Source organism: Homarus americanus, unplaced genomic scaffold, assembly GCF_018991925.1.
Source record: "Homarus americanus isolate GMGI-L3 unplaced genomic scaffold, GMGI_Hamer_2.0 scaffold23617, whole genome shotgun sequence".
Classification (NCBI taxonomy): domain Eukaryota; kingdom Metazoa; phylum Arthropoda; class Malacostraca; order Decapoda; family Nephropidae; genus Homarus; species Homarus americanus.
This window is the reverse complement of record NW_024720711.1, coordinates 4,828,656-4,852,061: the sequence shown is the minus strand read 5'-3', so window position 1 is coordinate 4,852,061 and position 23,406 is coordinate 4,828,656. Positions and strand designations below refer to the sequence as shown.

Below are 23,406 nucleotides of genomic sequence, written 5' to 3'. Positions count from 1 at the left end.
GGACGTGCCCGGGGAAGAGTGCAGAGGAGGAGTTGGTGAAGGAGGAACCAGAGAGAGAGAGAGAGAGAGCACAGGAGGAGGCGGAGGAGGTGATGGAAAGGGGGGGAACAGAGAGAAAGGTGGAGAGAAGGCGGAGGGATGGGGAGAGGTGGGACAGAAGAGGGGAGGTAGAGAGGAGAGGGGAAAGGGAGGAGGGAGGGAAGACAGAAAGGAGAGATAGCTAAACGGAGACGAAAATAAAAGACAAGAGCAAATCCATTAAAAGAAGAGGGAGAAGAAAAAATAAAGACAATTTATAAAGGAAGACAAACATTCGTCTCCTGAGGGTTCCTTGACCTGACCAATGAAGGAACCCCCCCCACACCAGACATTTACCACAATCAGCTTAAGTTCATCATCCGGAGTGTGTGTGTGTGTGGCGTAAGCCTTGCTATCACCGTGGGAAAACCTTAACCCCCACCACTCACCTGCCAAACTCTCCCCATAACTCTCCCACACGTGAGAGCGTACAGTGCAGATGGTGGCCCAGAACAGCCTCGGAAATGAGCCTAGATAATGCTCAACCTATATGTAATGTAATCATATAAATCTATAGAACATGTGTTATCGATGACTGTAATATATATTGTATTTCTTGGGTATTACTCTTCAAAGAAAAGTATCACGTTTAAAATAAAAAAAAGTTGGGAGACATGCCTATCTTCCCTCTGTGTGTGTGTGTGTGTGTGTGTGTATACGTAACGCCCACCTGGATTATCTAAGTAGGGGATTGAGGGCAACATGCTTCTGGGTGATAAGGCTTGGGCACCGTGAGAGCCACGATATTTCCATACCAGCAAATAAAAACTTAATAAAAAAATATAAAATCCACCCCCCCCCAAAAAAAAATTAATAATAATAATACGACGATGATGAGGCAACAGTGGTCACCTAGGTCCTAGAAGACAGTCGGCTGATACAGGTCCTACACTCAGCCACTACGATAAACAGACGTAAACAACTGCCCCGCCATTCAACTGCTGTTCCCACCCATTCATAAAAACAATGGCAAAACACTCGAGAAGCTCACTCAATCTTGAAGCAATGATGATACTAACGACAGTAATAATAATAATAATAATAATAATAATAATAATAATAATAATAATAATAATAATATAAACAATGCAGATAGATCAGTCATTTTGCCATTAATTGAGGGATGATATCTCTCTCTCTCTCCTCTCTGTAAGTAATTAGTTAATTTATCTCCCTGGCTATCTGTTGTGTCAAGCAGGGAAAACTGGTACACACTGCTCAATATAACCCAACATTAGGGTGACCAGCACAAGTCACTGTCCTCCAGTCTGTTGGTACTCCTGCCTCTAATCACAACCACCACATTCCAGTAATGAGAAAAGCACATGTTCAAAGTAAAAAAAAAATACAGTATAATCATTACAATTTTGGATAACAATTATTACTACGACCACAGCTACTCCTAATAATGACAACAATATTCATTAAGGTCATCTCATGTGATGTGTAACACGCTGCCAATTGGCAACACTACCCCCTCCCTCCCTACTCCCCTGATGAAGACACCCTGGACCCCCTTCCACCACTTCCATTCCTCCACCATCCTCTTTTCTTCCTTGTGCCAACTCTCCTGTTCTGTCCTGTTCACCCCCCCCCCCTTGAGTCTATTATTACACGCCAGTGGTGCAGGAAGTGACACACACACACATCATTGTTGTAATTCACATCCCCCTTCTCTCATAAGACACTATTATTATTTTATCACTATTTATTATAAACTTTACTGTTTCTATTATAATTGCTACTGTACTATTTTACTTCACCACATTACTCAATTATTCACATATGAAAACTACACAAAATGTTGGTACACGTATGTATGTGTACGTATGTTAGAGACTGATTATCAGTTCCCATCAACATGACCCTCACCACCTTCAGTGTGTGCCAAGAGGCCAGCTGCTGACACAAGACAACTGACGAAGGCCAGTAAACTGACAAGAAGTACAAGTAAATAGGTGAGTAGGTAAATAAATAAATAGTTATATAGGTGAGGCACAATCTTCACGCCTTATGTTCTTATGTTCTTATCTTAGTTGTTTACCTCGCGTGTAGAGAACATAAGAACATAAGAATGGAGGAAACTGCAGCGGGTCTATTGGCCCATACTGGGCAGTCCCGTTCATACCCAACCCCTATTGCTCATATAAGCATCCAACCTATGTTTGAAGCTATTCAGCGTATTCGAGTTAATGATGATATTTGGTAACTTGTTCCATTAATCCACTACTCTGTTTCCAAACCAATGTTTACCGATTTCACGCCTAAATCTAAATTTATCTAATTTAAAACCATTGTTACGAGTTCGCTCCTGGTTGGATAGTTTGAGTATCTTTGTAATGTCCCCTTTGTTTAGCCCTGCCTTCCACTTATACACCTCTATCAGGTCGCCCCTCGCTTTACGTCTCTCGAGGGAGTGCAAATTAAGATGCTTTAGCCTGTATCTATACTCAAGGTTCCGAATGCCCGGGATTAGTCTTGTCATTCTCCTCTGAATTCTTTCCAAGGATTCTATATCCATTCTGTAATACGGTGACCAGAACTGAACTGCGTAGTCCAGGTGTGGTCTCACAAGCGCAAGATACAGTTTTAGGGTGACCTCGCTAGTCTTTTAACTAACACTCCTTTGTATGAACCCAAGTACTTTATTAGCCTTGTTACGAGCAAAAACACATCGTTTACTTGGTTTAAGGTTCCTACTTATCATTACTCCTAAATCTCTCTCGCAGTCGGATTTCTCTATGGCATCGTTGTTCATCTGGTATCTGGTTTCCCTGTTTACAGGGAACTGGACAGGAACTGGTGTCAACTGTAGTGCGGGGGTGGTTAGCGGTAAGCCCCTCAGTGTAAACACACACATTTGGAGAACATAAAATCATTAATCAGGATGTATTAGGCCGACTAACATAACCATTAACATCGCCCACACGTGAGGTCAGTGACGAGGCCTTGGTCAAATGGGCGCCAAGTCCTAATGGTCCACTACCTAACCTTAACATTAAGACCCAGTCTTAACAAGTTCCAGTCCTCATAGTCAGTTTAGGTTGAGGGACTATATGACCAATAAATAACGTCTGGCAGGTGATGAAACACGACCTGGCAAAACGGATTTTATGAGCGCCTCCAGACGTCAGTGTGAGAATGGGGAGGAGGGGGGGGGTAGTCACAAGCTACAGCTCTTACAATAAGAAATCAACAAGTCGTCGTTTACGGTGACACAAACTCGAGGTGATAATAAACACAGTTGCGTCAAATGTGACGTCATGGTTTGACTGGATTCCTGCCAAACACGTTCTCAACTTCTTCATATGTCAAATCCGAGAACACCGGAGACACACACATGAATACTTATATCCTATGGCCTATACAGTATACTGCATCAGTGGATAACATACTTGTCGAGTTGTCTTGGTCTCTTCCTAGTACGGTTCTGTCCTGCCTTTCTAATTTTTAGTATTGTCGTTAGTAAACATTGTGCAGAATATGAGTACAGTACAGTACTTACAATACGTCCTGCACCACATTATTATGAACCTGGATATAGAACAAGCTTGAAGACCCAACTGGTGCCTGACCATCGACCCGTGTTGGCTGCTGCCCGACCCACTGCTCCGCCCCGCTACTCGATCTCCCGACTCGATGTTCCGAACCTTGAATCATGGATCGTGGATTCATTGGATGATCCACAGCTTGAGCTCATTGTTAGGCATTCCGAAGCCCCGTATCTGTGTTGTTCAGATCTCGAACGGAGGTGTAATGAAGCAGTACAGTACACGAGGGAGGGAGGAAGGCAGAGCTTTGCTGGACGGACGAGAGTGTGGAGCTGGTGGTCACTGGTCAGTTGTGGGTCATAGCAAACTGTGTTACTGTGGCCGAGAATGTAATGTAGGTTTGTAATATTTTATGTACCTTGTATGTGGTAGGATTGTGGGGATTGTTAGCGTATTGTTTGATATTTGTGTAACTACGAATGGTGTATGAGTGTGGCGATTGTTTTGATTATTGTTGGCGTTTGATAATATAGTGTACATTCCAACATCGCCTTTACTACTCCTCAGGAACAAAAGCTCGTAACACATACACAACAAACCTTAAACTTCCAAAAATGGGGACAATAGCTGTGATAGGAAACGTAACCTCAATTTTAATAAGGACTCTAATAAAGCTTTCGTTAGTACAGGCTTCGCTTATACCGACCAGCCTTACCTAGGGGCGTAACCACCGTCACAAACAAGAGCAACCTTATAACCCGAGGGTGACGTCTAGTCGGTGAGGTCAGATATTTCAACGTTACTTCCTTTGTGTGGTAAAACATAAGTGCTCAGAGGTAGCCAAGGTGACGCAGGTGGTGACGTAAGCCTCTCATAACACACTGAACATAATTCAATAAATTTGGTAAAATTATCGTTTCGGTCATACACCTTGTTAGAAGTTGAAATTATGTTTTTCCGGTGGGTTTTGACGTGTTACCGCCCAACTAATGTAGTAACTTAAAATCCTAAAATTAGCTGGATGACCGAAACGATAATACCATAAATTTTGCCCGATAACACGCTGGTCGCTGTCCCCGATACATCATAATAGGTTATAAATCACAGCCAACACACAGTATACTATAAAACAGAGGCGTGTGACCCCAGGGGGGGGCGGCCCCTCTCGGGTACCTTTAAATAGCCGACCCGACCGTCCACCATCGACAGCCGTATCTTGTCACTCACTCCTCCATCCATCATCCGCTGCAGCTCCATGCAGTCATCCAAACATCGACAAAAGAACATATGAATGGAAGAAACTGCAGCAGGTCTATTGGCCCATACTGGGCAGCCCTGTTTACAACCGATCCCTATTGCTCCTGAAGTCTGGTTCCTCATGGGCTCGTGCTTTGGAATTTTCATTAATTGAGGACGTGTAAACTCCTATACCTCCAAATGATGAAACACTAACCTAGTATAATCTCCCCATTATTTAATCACCAGGTTAAATTGGTCCGGGTGCCTAAACTTCAGGTGATCCCTATTTTTCCTCGTCTTAAAAATAAAACAAGGCCTAACAAAACTAAGCTACTATACACTTGGGAAAAAATAACCCTCGTGGGTTGAAAACATCCAGCGGTCAGGTCATGAAGGTGAGCACGGAGGTGAACATAAGCAGCCATACAATACTCGGTTACGAGACTAGTTATAAGACTGGGCCAGTGTGTCAGTTGTAGGTCAGCGAGATACTAATTTTGACGCACCACAGGCACAAGTAACAATTCTATTCACTTGAAGATTACACACCCCATGCAGCTTATACCACCTGAAGATTAACCACCCTTAGGAAGGAAGGTCAGGTTAAATGAGAAGGTTAGCGTTAGGATGGTTAATCTTTAGGTGATATAAGCTGGGGAATCTAATCTTCAGGTAATCTTTGAAAAGTAAAAGTGGGTATCACAGGCTTGGTGACCAGTTCGGGACCCTGGTACACAGCACACTGAATACCAAGTACGGTACCATATTTTGGGGCATAATTATGGGTTCACATCACTTCGGTTGGGTTTATGTTGTCAGTTTGTTAATTTACGTAGGTTTAAATGAGGTCAAAACATTGTCGAGATATGGTCGTCAGGTTTGACTAGACGCGGTCAAATTAGATGGGCTAGATCAGGTTAGGTCAGCGCCATCATTGTATGTGCAATACTGTAGTACTACGCTACTGGGGAGTCAAATGTAGCCCACAACAGCCGAGTAGTACGCGGGAAACGTGGTAAAGCTATGCATTATGCAGGTGGTGTGTGTGTGTGTAATAAACTATTACCGAGAAGTTGGGTACACAAACCACACAAAGATATAAACAACACAAGGATATAAATAACAGGAGCTACAGTTATGAAGGTCTATTGGTACACGACATTAAACGTGAGCGTGTATGGAAGGTATACACGTTTTTAATGTCTTCCTAATAATGTTGTCAATAAAACACGTGGGCTTATGTACAAAGTTGTGGCGCGGTTTTGTCCGAAGAGTAAATATAACTGGTGAAACATTATGAGAGCCCTACCACAAGGCAGAGCGCACCAAAAGTTTTAGCCTTTAGGCATATGTTTTCACCAAATTTCACGACACGACTTTTGTCTTTCATTGTACATACTATTCACACAAGTAAATATACTGTACAATCACGTACATTACAAATATAGGTTAGGTTACGTTAGAATAGTTTGGATATCTAAATACAGGGATGACGGAAACTATAATTTTACCTTCACGTATAACTAGAAATACATAAGGGTATACAGTACACGCACCTGGGTAGCTGTAAAACGTACACTTTTAGATTGCTTTACCTTAATAAAGGTAAATAAGCATGCGAGCTCAGTGTGTACAGGAGTGTACACATACAGGTACACTAAAGGGTGGAATTGTCTATAGGTAGCGAAGCCCGACAATGCTCCCATATCCCCATCTACGCCCCCCCGCCCTCCTTCCACAAGGTCAACCACAATACACCTTACCGCCTCAAGGGACTTCTAAACAAAAACAAAACTGTTACACTGTTTTCGTCTGACACGTGATCTGATCTAGGAAATTAGTGGCGGGTAAAAATAAAATACAGTAGATGCAATTCTGGCCTCCGTCCACAGCCTGACTTGGGAGGCCAGTTCCGGGATTCAAAATTGGCATAAAACTTATTTGAAGGTTGTGTGAGTTAGTGTGTTAAGAAGACGTTTAAAAGTTTGTCTGGGTTAAACAAAAACAAAAACATACCCAGTAAAAAAAGAAAGATGGATTTTCATCAAAGACGCATATGTCCAGCTTTGAAAGAATTCAAATCACGAACAGTACTGGGCTTCAAAATGGCCCTTGACAAAATTATCAAGAACAATGGAGGGATCCTACACAAGCCAGTGGCATCCTGCCCTCAACATGGCCACCTTTAGTGGGTGGCCAATAGGTATATAATTATAAGGTAGATGATAAAATAACAACACTTCTCGTGACACGAAAATATATTTTTAAAATTTAGTTTCAATAATCATCACCAGCACACCATCCACGTGCAATGATGTTTTAATGTCATTACATTTCCAACACACATTTTTTCTCAATTCGATATCAAAATCACTTGCATATACCAATTTCCTCTTATCACACTCAAACACTCCATCACTATACCTTCTGGATGGACCGCAATCCCTTATTTCAACTTAACCTTAAGACTGGCTCCCAGTTAATTCATTCTGAACATTTACGTTTCTTGTACACTAAACTATTTCAATTAATCCATCTGGATATGTGAAAGTTCAATATTTAAAATACTATTACGCAATTCACTTACCGATTTCCCACCAAGTGCAGCAAAGCCTAAATATCAAAATGAACAAGGAACGCACACCATTATACATCTTGCTCAGTTTGTATTCCCGACGAGAACGGTGTAGATAAAATGTGCAGCAATTAATCCCATGAAATTAAAATAAAACCCATGTTTACCCTTGCTTCCTTGAATAAAAATGATTCCCACTTCTGTACAGTAGATTTCAACAGCATTTCTAATAACTCGCATCTGAAAGCTCAGTATTAAATAATAAAATACCAAAAATATATATCTGCCATGTACATATTTTTTCTGCATCCACAATTTTATAAATGTCATTCGTAAAACAATATCCAGCTAAACACGATCAAGGATATATCTACATAAGAACAATGGAGCTATTAAATTTGCTATTTCTTAAGTAGACTCGGCGATTTTTGGAGGTTTCAAAACCAATCTATACATATAAAAGATAAGGAAACATTTTTCTAATAATAAAAATCCTCGAAGCACTAGTTCAGTGGCGTCCGTTTTTAACAAATCGATTTGTCATATCAAGCCGACCAAAACATTAATACACATAAAATTGAACACACACAGTTAATTGTTCTTCAACACGCGGGTAATAAATTATAGTTATCAGCGGTAACACTAAGCCGTGGATGTTGTCTATCCACCCGAGGTCTTGATAAATTAAATTAAAAATATTTACCTAACATTACCAATCTTATAAGTGTATCAGGTTAAATTACAAGCCACAAAACTCGCATTTCGGTGGTCATTATACGCATAGTGGTGAAAATGTTATGTTCGCCTCTCGGGTAACCCAGCCTACTCTCCTACTATACTGTCCTTAATTTTATGTAGTAATAAAAACATACAAATGCAATATCAAGCACATTACACCAATAACAGTAAGGGAATTCAGCTGTTATATCGCATACACGCATACAGCTGTAATTCAGTAAATATATGCAACTAAAAAGAAAGTGCCATGAAAATATATACGACTGATTGTCAGGGAAATAGGATAATGTCTAATACTAGCAAGGCTCGTCAACCACACACACGTTTCTCGCTCCTCAAGACCACAACACCACCACCATAATGACTCCCACCTGACCCATAACACCTCACAGGTATATTTCATTCATTTGTGTATTTTAAGCAGCTGAGGATGGTACTCACCGCCCGTCAACACCACCTTGTACACCCTCTTGCTAGGGCTTTGGTGGCCGTTCATGGTGGTGTTCGCCATGGCTGTATAAGGCGACGTCTACAACACAATGTCCATGATATGACTGGCGGGAGGAAGCGGTGTTACTCCTCTCGTCCATGCGCTGCAGTACTGTGTTAGGAGGATGGGGGAGCACCTGGAACTACACCAACATTTTGTAGATAAATATAACTGCCAGGTATCGCTAACCAACTGATAGTAGCGCCATCTAGTATCTAAAAAGAGGAAATATAATGAGGGGTAACCATTGAATTGCTGGGACGTAGATAAGATACATGAATAAATAGTAATTCAGCAAAATTATCATACAAGTGTACGGTTGGTGAACTGTATGCAGGTAGATTTAGGGTGTTTAATTATTAGGAGAAACAAGCTAGGATTGTAATCTTCAGGTGATACATACCTAAACTTAATTATACAGTGGAGATTGAGTACTTACTTCCCGTGTTGAAGTCTGGACCTAGATAATAATGATAGTTGTATTTAAATCAGAGTTATCATCCACGTTCTCCTTACTTCCCCATTATACTTACATCTTATATTATTACAATTACGCCGTTCAACACACCAAAACTTTCCGTTATGTTTGTAAACAGAGCGACTCGTGTGTGTGTGGAGGTGCCAGTGAGGTATTATCTCTTCAACAACTCAGTGTCCTGCCTCTTGTATGCTTCCCTTCCCTCTAGCAGACGACGCCCCGACTCACGTCACGAAACCTACACTCCCGTATATATGCTCTTTAAAATAACATTTACTACATTTCATCTGGTATTTAGTATTCTAATATATATCCACTTTTAAGTGAAGTATTAGTATGAGGAAAAACTAACAGTAAATGACTTCACCGACAAGAAGGCAAGTGAAGTATCCAATGTTAGAAATATACCAAGAATATAAACCCAATGTAGCTTATTTTTACTTTTTAAACAAGACCTAAGTTTAATCATATATAATAATATGAAAATTAAGAAAATTGTGGATTATTCATGCTCATTTTGGCGAGTAAATGAATTCTAGAAAAGAAATTAATTCGCTACATTGTTTGTAAACCTTTCTAACATTGTTCACTTGGCTGATGAATCACCATTAGTCATACAGTACAGTATGTGTATAAATACTTCTTCATAGATATATATTCTAGAATTTATAAGTTACTTAAATTTTATATGAATAGACAAGCGATTATAAGGTCACATATGTAAAATGATATAAAACAGAACCATCATCATAGCTAGAGGTTTGTTGATGTTTGTCTTCCCGCCATTTTCCCGCGTTATTGGCTGCATCTCCACATTTTATTACTAATTATTCTCAGTTGATGATACACCTTAGTGATGGTGCCTTAGTGATGATGCGCGTTCCTTGGTTAACCACAGAAAAATTAAAATGAAGTCCATACTGAAATACATAGAGGTGGAGAACTTCAAGTCTTATCGGGGATTCTATCATGTTGGTCCACTCAAGCCTTTCACGGCTGTCATCGGCCCTAATGGATCAGGTAAATTATTAACTTATTTTCAGTAAATCATTAAATAACTTTGTATAATAATGTAATCTTTTATATATGTTTTTGTTCTGTGTTCTTTAACTTGTGCGTTCAGGAGTTGTTCAGACCTTGTTAATCATAGTTTGTTTTTGGGAGTTTATACCATATAACCAAACTAAACCTTACCTCTGCCCCTGGACCACCAAATGCTATGTAATAACCTTAAGAGTCGCGTGGTCAGCCTCCACGAGAATATAAATAGCCATTACAGTATTTCTTACCTTACCGAGTCAAGAGTCTGAGTCAGGGACCAGAATGCGTCGTGGGTTCCTCTGTTCTCTAAAGTTTCCTTATTTTTAGAATGAAATAATACAATAAACTTCCAATAATCGAAATCGCACCCATTTGATTGGCAGCCGCCCCCGGTACATGCGTAGGAAGTAAGCGAACGTACGGACACACAATTTGAGCAGCAATGTAAGGGGCAACAGGTGCTCTGATTTTATTCTATTTAAAATTCAATAACTTCCTTATTATCAATTTGCGACGAAAGTTTAATATAGGAAAATTATCCTAGAAAAAATAGTTCTATCGATTGAGTGTAGTGAATTTCCGGAATTCTGTGATTGCTGTAAACTGCAATATTACCATAGTTATTAACAGGTATATTATTTTATGTACTTATCTGAATATTCCTGTATCAATGTTTATAGTGAAAAACAGTGGCTAGTATTTGTCCATTGGCTGTCTGCAGGTTTCCAATTTTCAGTATTACAAACACAGACAATAAAAAACAAAACATACGACTTCATATCATTTCTTGTCCATATCAATATTAATGATCTCACAAATTTCTAGGTGTAAATTTCTGGGTAATATTGCAGTAAACAGCAACCACAGAATTCTGGAAATTCACTACACTCAATCAATAGAACTATTTTTTTCTATGATCATATTATATTACGTTAGGTAACATTTTTTTTATCAGATTCTTTGGTTGCTGTAATCTGCAATTTTATGGTCCCCTGGATGTTGCCAGTTATTTCTCTCCTCTTACCGACATGACAACCAATGACCTTAAAGCATTGTGTCATGTGACCAAAACAGTTTGTACTTCTAATTCTGTTAGGTGCGTTACAAACTGCTATAGGTGCTTCACTACCACCAATGAGTTTGTTCTTGCAGAGTAGAAATTGGTTTAAATGTTAGGTCAATACTTCGTGAATGTTGTGTACAAAAATAAAAAAAATGTCAAAAAGGCTGTAAGGTACAGTATTTTCACCTGAACCTTATTATCAAGGTATCGGGTACAGATAGTGAAACTGTTATCTGCACCCGAGGTGTGTCATAGTGGAATTCGGGTTCAAATTACTGCACCTAATTACACATGATATTACCAAAACCTATCCAATGAAAGAAGGATGAAAAAGAATTGTGGGATAATAAAATTAGAGTAAAAATGACCAATGAAGTTATTTGCACTGACTCTCTGTCTGTCATTAATGTTTATAATGGAATTATGAAAATTAAAATCATCTTCATTATCTACTTTATTATCATATGCATACTTTGATATCTGGTACAGAACCTAACCTAACATAACTCCCTAATCCCCAGACCCCCTGCCATATTAAGCAGAAAGAACTTACAGTACTTTGACAGCTGGTACATATTCAACCTATCCAAAGAAACCTGGCTATCCTTACCTATTGGTTTGTTTAAGGGATAGTGAAACCGTTATCTGCGCCCGAGTTTTGTCAGTGCAAAATTTTTTTAATTTTCAATAATATTGATGAATTCTCAGGTTCAAATGCTGTAATGGTTTAACTATTTGCACCTGATTCTCGTCATCAAGAGGATTGGTTTGTTAGTGTGAAAATTTGGGTGCAAATTTCTGAAATCGTTATTTGCACTATGGGGTGCAAATAACCACTTCATTTAAAAAAAATATCTAGTTGCAGATGAGGAAAACAGTATTAACTATGTTAGGTAATACTTGACAAGAGTGGTGTTTTCTTAGTGCATAGTACAGTACTCCTGTAATTAGAAGATAAGGTACAGCAAGTCCTCGCTCAACTTTGTGGTTCCGTTCCTGAAAACTGCGACGTTAACGGAATAAATTTCTCCCCATAAGAAATAGATAAAAGACGGGAGTTACGTTCCCTAGCCTCCCTTTGCCCCAGAAAATACATTATATATACATAAATTCAATGGAATTTTTATCGACAATAGTATATATTATACAGTACATGAAAAAAGAAAAATAATTTTGTATTGTACTCGCTGATGGACAGATGGAACGAGTGTGTGGTGGGTAGTGGAGAGAAGGAAGGTGGCGAGTCACTGAGACCCAGAGGGTGGCTCCACCTCCCGCTCTGACGGGATGAGAGAGGGTGATGCGCCATACAAAGTAGTCCGTGACAACGTTATACCGAATTGGCGGGACGTTGTCTTAATCATGGGTATCTAAAGAGTAGGGACGTTATAACGACACAAAGTTGTCGGGGGCAATGTTAAATGAGGATTTACTGAATACAGTTTCTCCTTGACTTACGACAAACCAGACATACGACAGCCATGGTTGTATAAAATATTTTTCACATTACGTATTTATGAGTCCCGACATTAGTGATCGCGCTGTGTACTGACAAAATTTTTGTTTGTATTTCCGTTTAAAATGGCTGGCAAGCGTAAAAGTGAGAGTTCTCGTGGTGCCAAGAAGAAAAAGAGACACCCATTTTAGAATTTCTATGTATTATTTTCGCCTTTTCGACTTACGACCTGGTCGTCGGGATGGAACCCCGTCGTAAGTCGAGGAGAGACTGTATATATTAATTTCCATCGTCCTCTTAGAAAGAGCCACTTTAGGAAAATATTCAGTATTATTATTGTTCAGGTTGTCTGGGGAATCTTGGGAATTCAGGTTAGGTTAGATATAGTTCCTGGGTTCTGTGGTTGGGTTGGTTAAGTTAGGTTAGGTAAGCTCAAAATCATTCCAAACACGCCAAAAACCGTCGGAAAAACATAAGGATGACCGAAACGTTAATTTTACCAAATCTTCTTTTAAAGTTTAATGACAGTCGCCTGGGTCATTCTGCCTCCTAAGGAAAAATTTCTGGAAAAGAAAACTGGTGTCTTACTTAAGAATAAAACAAATCAGGTGGAGGAATATCACTTCTACAGTATGTATTTAGATTTTTGTCACTACCTTGTAGTTTTACTTTTTGTCAAGAAAAATGTACACTGCTGATGCTTGCTGTTGCCACCTTTGTTTATCAGAGCAACAGGATACATCGTCGTCTGAACATTTCATTGAAACTGATAATGATGTTATTCTATTTCTTACTCACTAATAAAAAATACGTACAGTACTGGATATAGGTACGGCAGCCGTTAACGTTTATAGCTCGAGACAAATAACATGAAAGGCTTCATAGCATCTTGAAATCCAGCTGGCCAACACACAAATGGGTGGCTGGTAGTGTGGGCTTTCAGGTTGCAAGTGAAACTAGGTGTTATATAAATATAGAGCTGTATATATATCACATTATTTACCAACTGACAGATGTACTAGACAACCCTTTTATTTCTCTGTTATGTAGGTGTTTACTCATTTCTTAATTATCAGGGTGTAATTGTAAGGAAATTTAGGAACAACAATGGCACATGTTTAGGTACAGTCTAGAGCCTGTGTATGCCAAGTACTGTACTCACTAACAGTGTATAACAGAGACATAACGGACCGCCTGATTGGCTAGAATGTTGACCAGTATTGAAGAGGATAAATTAGCTTAAGTATAATTGAAGTACAGTGTTTACAGTATCTATACAAGTTTGTTTATGTTGATTTTCTATCATAGATATTAATATATTCCAGATACAGTATTTACATTTACGTATTTTTCTTAGGGAAATCGAACTTTATGGATGCCATCTCCTTTGTTATGGGTGAGAAGACCTCAAGTTTACGTGTTAAAAGACTTAGCGACCTCATCCATGGTGCGTCAATTGGCCAGCCAATCTCTCGCTCGGCACATGTAACAGCGGTGTTTGAAATGGAGGATGGCAGGGAGAAGCGGTTCACTCGAATGGTTCAGGGATCATCATCGGACCACAAGATTAATGGTGATGTAAGTTAAAATTTTGTGTCCAGTAACATGTTTAGGCCGGTAAAATTACCAGTTTCCTGCTGTGAAAACTCTGGTTTTATCTAAGTTCTTTGTAAAAATGCATGTTTATAGTACCTGTACTGTACTGTACTGTATTGTCTTGATTTTCACAGTTCAATGGTTAACTAGAAGTTGGGTATACCGAAGCTTGTCACTGGTACCAGCTGAAGTGTTAAAGCATAGACCTTAGATCCTCAGCCAGTCATGACTTTTTTTTTTCATTACTACACCATCTACATGTATGGTACCATCAGCAACAGGGAAACAATAGTATACAGTACATGAATGACTGAAACTAGTTTGTGTGATGTGATAGATAGATTTCTTGTAGCCTCTGAGTGAAGGGGAACACCATAGTTGTGGTAATACTGTAAAGTAATATCTCCGTTAGCCAGAATCCCTCAAACCCAGAACTCTTCGATAGCCGGAATTGAAATTTTCTTGGAAAATTGTTCCCAAAGCCTGAATTTTCCAGAAAATTCAGGCTTTGGGAACGATTCTCCGAGGGGCACATTTTCCGGAAAATTCTGAGAAAATTTCCCAATACCCTGAAAATTCCGGAGATGGGGGAGTTTTTTCCGGGTTTGAGAGATGAAAATCGGGTGCATTTTCTGGAAATTCCAAAAAAAATTCCGTTACCCGGAAAATTCCGGGAATGGGGGATTTTTTCCGGGATCGAGAGATGATGTAATGGGCAATTTCTGGAACTTCTGGGAACATTTTTCCATTACCTGGAAAATTCTGGGGATGAGTGATTTTTTCTGGCTTTGAGAGAGTCGTCTCGTTACCTGGAAGTGCTCTGCACCAATTGTTCTGGCTAAAGGAGATATCATTGTATTTTTTTAAGTTTTTGGAAGTCCTGGAAAGAGGATATCTTAGTTATATTTGATACATGTATGAGACTGTTTTAGTACAATAAACTTTTTCATCAGGACATGATAGTAAAGCGGTAGTGTCAAGACTCCCAATTGTGAGCTGGGTTACATACTGGAGGTGGACTTAGTCGTTCTGGTGATACTAGCCATTGTATTCTCAGTATGATTTAGTCTTGCATGAGAACTCTAGAGAGGCCCTAAAGTAATTCAGCCTTGACCTTATGTAACTGTGTATATTTATTAGTTTAAAAACAACACATGTCTACTGTACACTGGTTTATACAGAATGTTCTAATGCTGCTTTGACTGCTGATCTTCCCACTAAAAATAATATTTTTTGTAGGTTGTGAGCAGTCAGACTTACATGAAGGAACTCGAGGCACTGGGCATCAATGTGAAGGGCAAAAACTTCTTGGTATTCCAAGGAGCCGTCGAGTCCATAGCTATGAAAAACCCAAAGGAGAGAACAGCACTCTTTGAGGAAATTAGTGGGTAAGTGTTGTGTGTGATGAGGGAAAGCGTAGTTATTAGGACTCTGACCAGTGATGTTTATATTTGTAGACTTGTTTAACTGTACAATTATGTGATGACTTCATGCATCGGCTACCACATCTGTCCTAGCCTTTGCCTTTTTACCCCGTGGTTGTATCGCCCATTTATTCCCATTTCCTGGCACCCCTTGCTTTTGTTGCTAAATCTGTTATTGTCCTTCCCGGTGGCCCAAGCTTCCTCGGTTCTCTTAATTTTGTTTACTAGAGAAGTTAAACAAGAATCTAAGCCAGTAATGCGGATTGCAGGTCTGGGGCTTTAAAGGAAGAGTATGACCGACTGAAGACAGAGATGTTGAAGGCTGAAGAAGACACCCAGTTCACCTACCAGAAGAAGAAGGGAATAGCAGCAGAACGTAAGGAAGCCAAGCAAGAGAAGGAGGAAGCCGAGAGGTACCAGAGGCTGAAGGATGAATTGGTAAGGATTCTCTTTATCAACATCTGGTAGTATAGTCATCTTTGTACAGCATATTACCCCACCCTACCTATTTTATCCATGTACATGTGCATTTTTCCAATGGCGTGGTTGACTTGACAGAACCCATAACATAAAGTAACTTGAGGAATAATATAGCTGACCAATGATACTCTTGCACTGATATGACTCATGATCCTGTGCACTTCACTATTTAATGGAGAACAAACATATAAAAAGAGAAGATAATGCTGCTTTGTGTATACACACATTTCTTCTATTTTTCTACAGACATAGTATCATGTTTTTAACAGATTTGCTGGGCTTTGTTGTACAGAACTAACATTGTCTCAGAAGTGCAGTGTTAATCATACAATAATTGCAGTGAAAGTCAGTTAAGCTCAGACTGAGTGACAAAGTGGACATTGTAAATAAGCTTCAGGGTGTCCAACAAATTATGACATACTGTAACCTAACCTGCATATGTTAAATATATGAATCCTCGGCTACTGCTCTTGTATGTACTCTTATAAACAACAAATACAGTAACCTATAACTTATAAAAATTTTGGTAGTTTGAGTTGTGGGAATGAATTGGTGGCTATGTATGACGGAGGGAAAAAGGGAGTAAAGAAAGATTATCTGGGAATTAATAAAATTTTACCAGTGTGTAAAATGTAATGCATCCCCAGTTTAACTTATGGACTTCTGAACTAAATGCATCATGTAGTCTGTACATACTTGACATCAAATCCTCCACATAAATGCAGTATGAATTTTTATACCACCATTAAAGATGGGTGCATTGTAGTATGGATTTGTTGTCAGGTTGTCAATAGACTTATCCTTGTTTAGAGTATGATTCTTGAATGAGTCCTGATATTTTGATGGAACGGAACAGGAATGAGTTCTCTACTCATCTGTGATGTCATCTTTTTTTCCACGTGCCATTTTGTGTGAGGCAGATCAAGGGGTGCAGAACCTCGAAGAAAGGGGAAAGCATCAAGAAATGGTGTATACCAGATTTAATGCTTCTTGTTACGGTTTCTTAAAACATTATATTTTTTTAGCTCTGTTTCAGAGACACTGCAGGGATATTTTACACTAATTATTGAAGAACATGACATGTGCTAGGTCAATAACTTAAAAATTTTCATGGTAGGGTGAAAAACAAGTAGAGATGCAGCTGTTCCGACTGTACCACAATGAAAAGGAGATTGCCGAGTATGAAAAGGAGGCACGTAGAAAGCACGGAGACCTAGAGAAAGTGGAGAAAAAGAAAGAGAAGGCAGAGGAAGTGCTGAAAGAGAAGAAGAAGGAACACACAAGAGTATCCAGGGAAATGGCCAAAATGGAGCAAGATATCAGGGAGTTGGTAAGTTTATCAGCCACTACAGTACCAAGGTGTAACCACTGTCTGAGAAGCAGCCCATTGCCAGACACTAGTTTCCCTTGGAGGCCATGGGAGAAAAATCTGTGGTTTTCTGTGCTGTAGAGAGCATATTATTTTGTCTTGAGTGAATAATAACTCCAACGTATAATTGTGAAAGAAACTTAAAACATATTGCATAAAAATTTGTCCCATCAGTCTTCCCACATAACCAGCAACAAGACTGGTTGGCATGTTCATAGGGAACATTTGCTGTGTGGTTGATGTGCTTTTGCTTTCACAGATCAGTCCTCAAACCAAGACTTTGAGGCTAATATCACATATTACTGTATCATATATAACCTTGAGAAATGTAAGGTTAATAAAACTATCTAAAGTTTGTTAGATTCAATTAATACTTTTATTGTAGACCTATAACTAGATTAAATCTGTAGAGTATTTTAAGAATAATTACACCTTAGTAAAACTTTTTGACAAAGTTTTCTTACTGATCAAGGAATCTTTGAGTGTCATTTACAAAAGGTAACCTTTTTAATTTTTAGGTAAATTTTATTTCTGGCAGGCCTAACTATGACCAAACCTGATCTTAATAAAAAATAGCACATGAATATTTGGCTCACTCGGATATGTTAAATTTTTTAATTTATTGTTATTTATGGCTTAGAGTCAACAAGCATATGCACTTTAGCGATCATCACCAGCACAACTTTACATCGCGTTTCTGTAGAAGTTTCACAAAAGGTTATAAAGACTTTAAATAATGGGAAATTTTTTTTTTTTTTGTACAGTATACTGTAATTAATTTCTGAATAATTTTAAGCAGGTGTGTTTGTTCTTAGCAAATACACAAATAACTTAACTGTGCACTCAGTGACCTTAGTTGGATTCTGAGGACCCGGTAGCTGTATTTTTTTATTGACATTTAACATCCTGTTTACTCTTCATTTATTTCTTGTTCTGTAGTGTATTTTACATAACTAATTTAATTAACTCTCCAGGAATCTGAAGTGAATAAAAAGCGACCAACATTCATTAAGGCAAAGGAGAGAGTGACACACATGCAGAAGAAGGCAGATTCAGCACGCAAGTCACTTGCCCAGGCTATCAAGGCCCACAATGCTCACATGGATGACATCCGAGAGTTGGAGAGCGAACTGCAAGAAGTGGAGAAGAAAAGAGGCGAGTTTGAGGATCAGGTCTCGCAGGATTCTGAGAGTCAAGGTATGTATTGTGGGCGTCAACTCTCAAATAGTGAACATTACGTGTTCTTGTCGTCTTGTGTAAGTTTTTTTTTCACTTCTGTCATGGGGAATTCTTTTCTTATGTATTCCACATTTCTGGAAAGGACTTTATTGATTGTTGTGAAATGTGTGTGTGTTTTTGTGCATCAAACTATGTAAAAATAATGAATTAATTTTCTATGGATTGCAGATTGTTTTATTTGACGATTATTTTTACCAGGTAAGAGTGTACAGCTGGAAGAGGTACAGGTTAAGGAGTATCATAAACTAAAAAATGCAGCAGCCCGCAAGTCAGCCCAGTACCTCCAAGAACTGGACTCCATTAACCGTGAACAGAAGTCTGATCAGGACCGCCTCGATAATGCCCAACGGCGTACGGCTGAGATAGAAAATCGGTTACGACAAAAGGGACATGAGTTGGAGGAGGCACAGAAGAGGGTAGAAAAACTGATGGAACACATACGTCAATCTGAGGCATCACTGGAAGATCAGAAGCGGCTGAGACAGGTATGACATGCTTGAAAGTAGCCCTTTCTAAGGGTAATTATTCCATGATCCCAGTAATAATTGAAGAGTAATTATAGTTAGGCATTTTTTATACACTTTCTTGTTTTATAATTAAGTGAAAAGCTCATGTGTTCTATCATTGCCACACTTCCTTTTATGACTTCATATGTTGTAGCTAATTGTGACTGAAATTTGAATTTATGATTAAAGTGCCATTGTATTGGGCTGTGGAAGTGGTAGGGTAAAAAGTGAGGATATTGATGGTTGCTAAACACTTAGTGTGTCTTTGCCATTTGGTTTTACAGAAATTTTGTTTTTCAGTCTTGTGTGCTTTACCTATCCATATGTAATAATTTACCTGCTGTATTTATGGTATTTGTCGTCATCAGCTGGTAATGTTTTGTATGTGCATTTCATTCCAAGTAATTATTTGTCAGAGAATTTGAAATTTGAAACAAAATTGCAAATGTATTGGACATGCTGTAAGGCTATTACTGTAAAACTAGAAAGAGTACAGATAAGAAACATACTGTTTATTGCTATTTAGTAAGAAGGTACTGTAATATGTATTTGAAATTTTAATAAAAAACCTAAGATGGTGAATCAGGAATCAATCTATGCATATGCACCAACGTACATTTACATCAACACTTACCTATGTGTCTTATTTATTTTTTACGGCTGTTCAATTAGGAATTGGTATCAGATGTTGGGTACAGCAAGGAGAGAATAACACAGCTTCAAGAACAACTAGAGACTGTAACAGAACAACTGGGTGATGCACGAGTTGACAAACATGAAGATTCTCGTAGGAAGAAGAAGCAGGAAATTGTTGAGAACTTTAAGCAGCTCTACTCTGGGGTGTATGACCGCATGATCAATATGTGTCAGCCCATTCACAAGAGGTGTGTATGTGCGAGTGTTAACACAATCATTAACTCTGGTGCAGGGAACATTAAAGCTTGAGATATTTCATGGTGGTAATATTGCCCATATATATACAGTACAGGTACTGTATGTCGTTTTATAAATGTTAGGTTCCAAACCAAAACAAAAGGCATACTGTGATTTCTGGAAACAAAAACAGGTAATCAATTTTTAGTTTGTAGTACCCAGCTTTTATAAATTGGATTTGGAGACACGATATTTTTTTTTTTTTTTTTTTTTACAAAACTGAACTCACTTGTCTGATATGAGTAAACTTCAGTTTGGGCAAGTAAAAATAAGAATTACTAGTCTGACTGGATCATTACAATTCTTTAATAAAATTTGAGTTAAAGTATAAAACTGGTGACAACATTGATGAGGATAAGTAAAAATAATAGAGGAAACTGAAAAGATTACTAATGAAATTATACCCAAACAGAACTGGACTTTCCTCCTGGTAGAGCAGCATGGTAGTTGTTAGAAATGCTTAGGTGTACTGGACTGCACAGTACTATAAAGCTTAAATTATTATGTGCAGTTTTGTCTTCCCATTTGATAATACAGTGGTCCCTCGGTTAACGAGCGCCCTGGTTAACGAGATTTCGGTTAACGATTTACCTTCCATAAGATTCTTAACTTCGGTTAACAAGCAATCCCTCGATTAACGAGTTTTTTACGAGCTGACTTCAACATGTTTTCGCTTGCATTTGGCGGTCCACCAGCTGTAGTATTAGTCCGCCAATGCAGTAATCGGTTTTAGGGCTTAAATTCCTTACTATTTTAGTAAATATCAAGAAGTTTATACTATTCAATAATTTTAAAAGTTTAATATTAACTTTTTTAGCCATTTTAACAATTATTGAACATAATTGAAGGTAAAGAAGCTAGTTTCTGGCGTGCCATCCAGCCTGTTAACACACCAGACAGGCGTTAGTCTCTCTCTGTTTTCAGTGGAGGTAATATCTTGCTTGAGACTCTCTTCAACTAAATGCTTTTTTCTGTGTTTCCAAGCAAATAATTGGTCATTTTGAAATATATTTTACATATTGACAATATATAATGCAGTGCAGTGTTGATTTAAAGAAAATAATCTTGAAATACACCAAGAGAACTAAAATTTTATGGGTGAAAAGGTGCCATGGGGTGACTTCTCTTCCACCCCAATGCCTTCTCTTCTTCCTTCTCCTCCACCCCCATTCTAATTCCCATCATCATCATCATCATCCAGGAGCCTTCTACATACACACCTCAAAGTAAGTGTACTTTTCTCCCATTTTTGTTGAATTTAGGCAATTTTCGGTGAGCTGGAACCAATTACCCAAAAACCCATTGAAACAATGGTTTCGGTTAATGAGTTTTTCGGTTAACGAGCAACTTGCTCGAACTTTTTGTGCTCGTTGACCGAGGGACCACTGTATTAAGTTGAAAATATGAGAGCATATAATTTCTTAGGTTTATTGTTAAGCTAAAATCACCGTGTTATCTTGAGGAAGACCTAATCTCTTACTCGCTGTGTGCATTCATGATGAATTAATTACCGTGTCAGTGATTGGTGATGATTGTTGGTATTAATATATATTTGTTTTTATAACTGAGAAGTTATTTTACTGAACATAAAGTACTGAGAAAATAGAATTCATTTAAATCCTAGATAATGTTCCTATTTTCCCGAGTGTCATCCCGTGTATAGCGATAAATACGGTAACCCATCCCCATTGTTAAATGAGGGATACCTGTATAGACTAAACTATAAAATTGTTTTCACTATTGATGTATTTCACATGCAGTATTGCATTAAGGAAAATATATTTGCAGAATCAAAACTATAGGCTAATATAGTACGTTCTCTATATTTTTAAAATTTTCTTGCTTGGCTAGGTGAGTGAGTTAAAAGTTAATGTAAACCCAGCATTAATATTATATTGTATTTTTGTATGGCAGGTATAATGTTGCTATCACAAAGGTCCTGGGCAAGTACATGGAAGCCATAGTGGTAGACACTGAGAAGACCGCACGTCAGTGCGTGCAATACCTCAAAGACCAGATGCTGGACCCTGAGACATTCCTCCCCCTTGATTACATTCAAGCCAAACCTCTCAAGGAGAGACTCAGGAACATTAAGGACCCAAGAAATGTCAAACTCCTCTATGATGTTCTACAATATGATCCACCAGAGATCAAGCGAGCAGTGTTGTTTGCCACAAATAATGCATTGGTGTGTGAGACACCTGAGGATGCCTCTAAGGTGGCATATGAGATGGAGGATGGGCACAGGTATGACGCCGTGGCATTGGATGGTACGTTCTTCTCCAAGTCTGGCATAATCTCAGGAGGTAGTTTGGACTTGGCGAGGAAGGCCAAGAGATGGGATGAAAAGCACTTGTCTAACCTGAAGTCATCCAAGGAGAAGTTGTCAGAAGAACTACGAGAAGCCATGAAGAAGTCACGTAAGGAGTCTGAGCTGAACACGGTTGAGTCACAGGTTCGTGGCATTGAGACTAGGCTCAAGTATTCAAGAACAGATAAAGAAACCACAGAAAAGCAGATTGCACAACTGCAGAAAGAGCTGGACAAACTGAAAGAGGAATTGAATACCTTTGAACCACAGCTACATGATATAGAGAAAACTATGTCGGAGCGTGAAGCCCTCATGAGTGACGTTAAGGAAAAGATGAACACTGTGGAAGACGTGGTCTTTTCTGACTTCTGCAAGTCTATTGGCGTCACCAACATTCGTCAGTATGAAGAACGAGAGCTGCAAGCACAAACTGACCGTGCCAACCGTCGCTTAGAATTTGAAAAGCAGAAAAATCGTATTTTGAACCAGTTGGAATTTGAGAAATCTAGAGACACTCAGAGTAATGTAGCAAGGTGGGAGCGTGCCGTGCAGGATGATGAGGATGCTCTCGAACAAGCCAAACAGGCAGAACAAAAGCAGGTACAGTGGGTTAATATTATATTAGCTATCAATATTTCCCCATTCCTCTACTTTCATGTTAAATTTCACAACTTCATCTTTTAATGTACCAGGTTGTTTCCCTTCATGACACTAATAAATTATTTTATGGAGTATGGTGAATGTCTTAATATTATTATAAAACTAAACTTGAAGTGTTTTGTTTGAAAGCAGAGGTTGTTTTATACTTATCTTTTGAATGGTTTTGTTGCAATTGATATGTGGCCTTAACACCTTTCTTTTTATCCCTTTCTAAACCAAGTCTGTTGAGGATATAGTAG

At 38.7% G+C, this 23,406-nt stretch overlaps 2 protein-coding genes across 2 annotated transcripts in view; one reads left to right on the top strand and one right to left on the bottom strand.

Annotated features, from left to right (window-relative positions):
* LOC121860826 (TRPL translocation defect protein 14-like) overlaps positions 1-9,285 on the bottom strand; it is a 61,850-nt gene extending 52,565 nt beyond the window's left edge. The window contains 2 exon segments of the mRNA XM_042358213.1: positions 8,563-8,753; positions 9,145-9,285. Of these exon segments, the coding sequence (XP_042214147.1) occupies positions 8,563-8,632 (70 nt within the window). The 5' untranslated portion in view covers positions 8,633-8,753; positions 9,145-9,285.
* A 553-nt stretch (positions 9,286-9,838) lies between these two features.
* Positions 9,839-23,406, top strand: part of LOC121860764 (structural maintenance of chromosomes protein 1A-like) — a 28,844-nt gene continuing 15,276 nt past the window's right edge. The window contains exons 1-9 of the mRNA XM_042358121.1: positions 9,839-10,109; positions 14,007-14,227; positions 15,485-15,633; positions 15,939-16,107; positions 17,267-17,479; positions 18,493-18,715; positions 18,956-19,242; positions 19,936-20,147; positions 22,111-23,107. Coding sequence (XP_042214055.1) covers positions 9,998-10,109; positions 14,007-14,227; positions 15,485-15,633; positions 15,939-16,107; positions 17,267-17,479; positions 18,493-18,715; positions 18,956-19,242; positions 19,936-20,147; positions 22,111-23,107 — 2,583 coding nt within the window. The 5' untranslated portion in view covers positions 9,839-9,997. The remainder of the gene's footprint in view (positions 10,110-14,006; positions 14,228-15,484; positions 15,634-15,938; positions 16,108-17,266; positions 17,480-18,492; positions 18,716-18,955; positions 19,243-19,935; positions 20,148-22,110; positions 23,108-23,406) is intronic.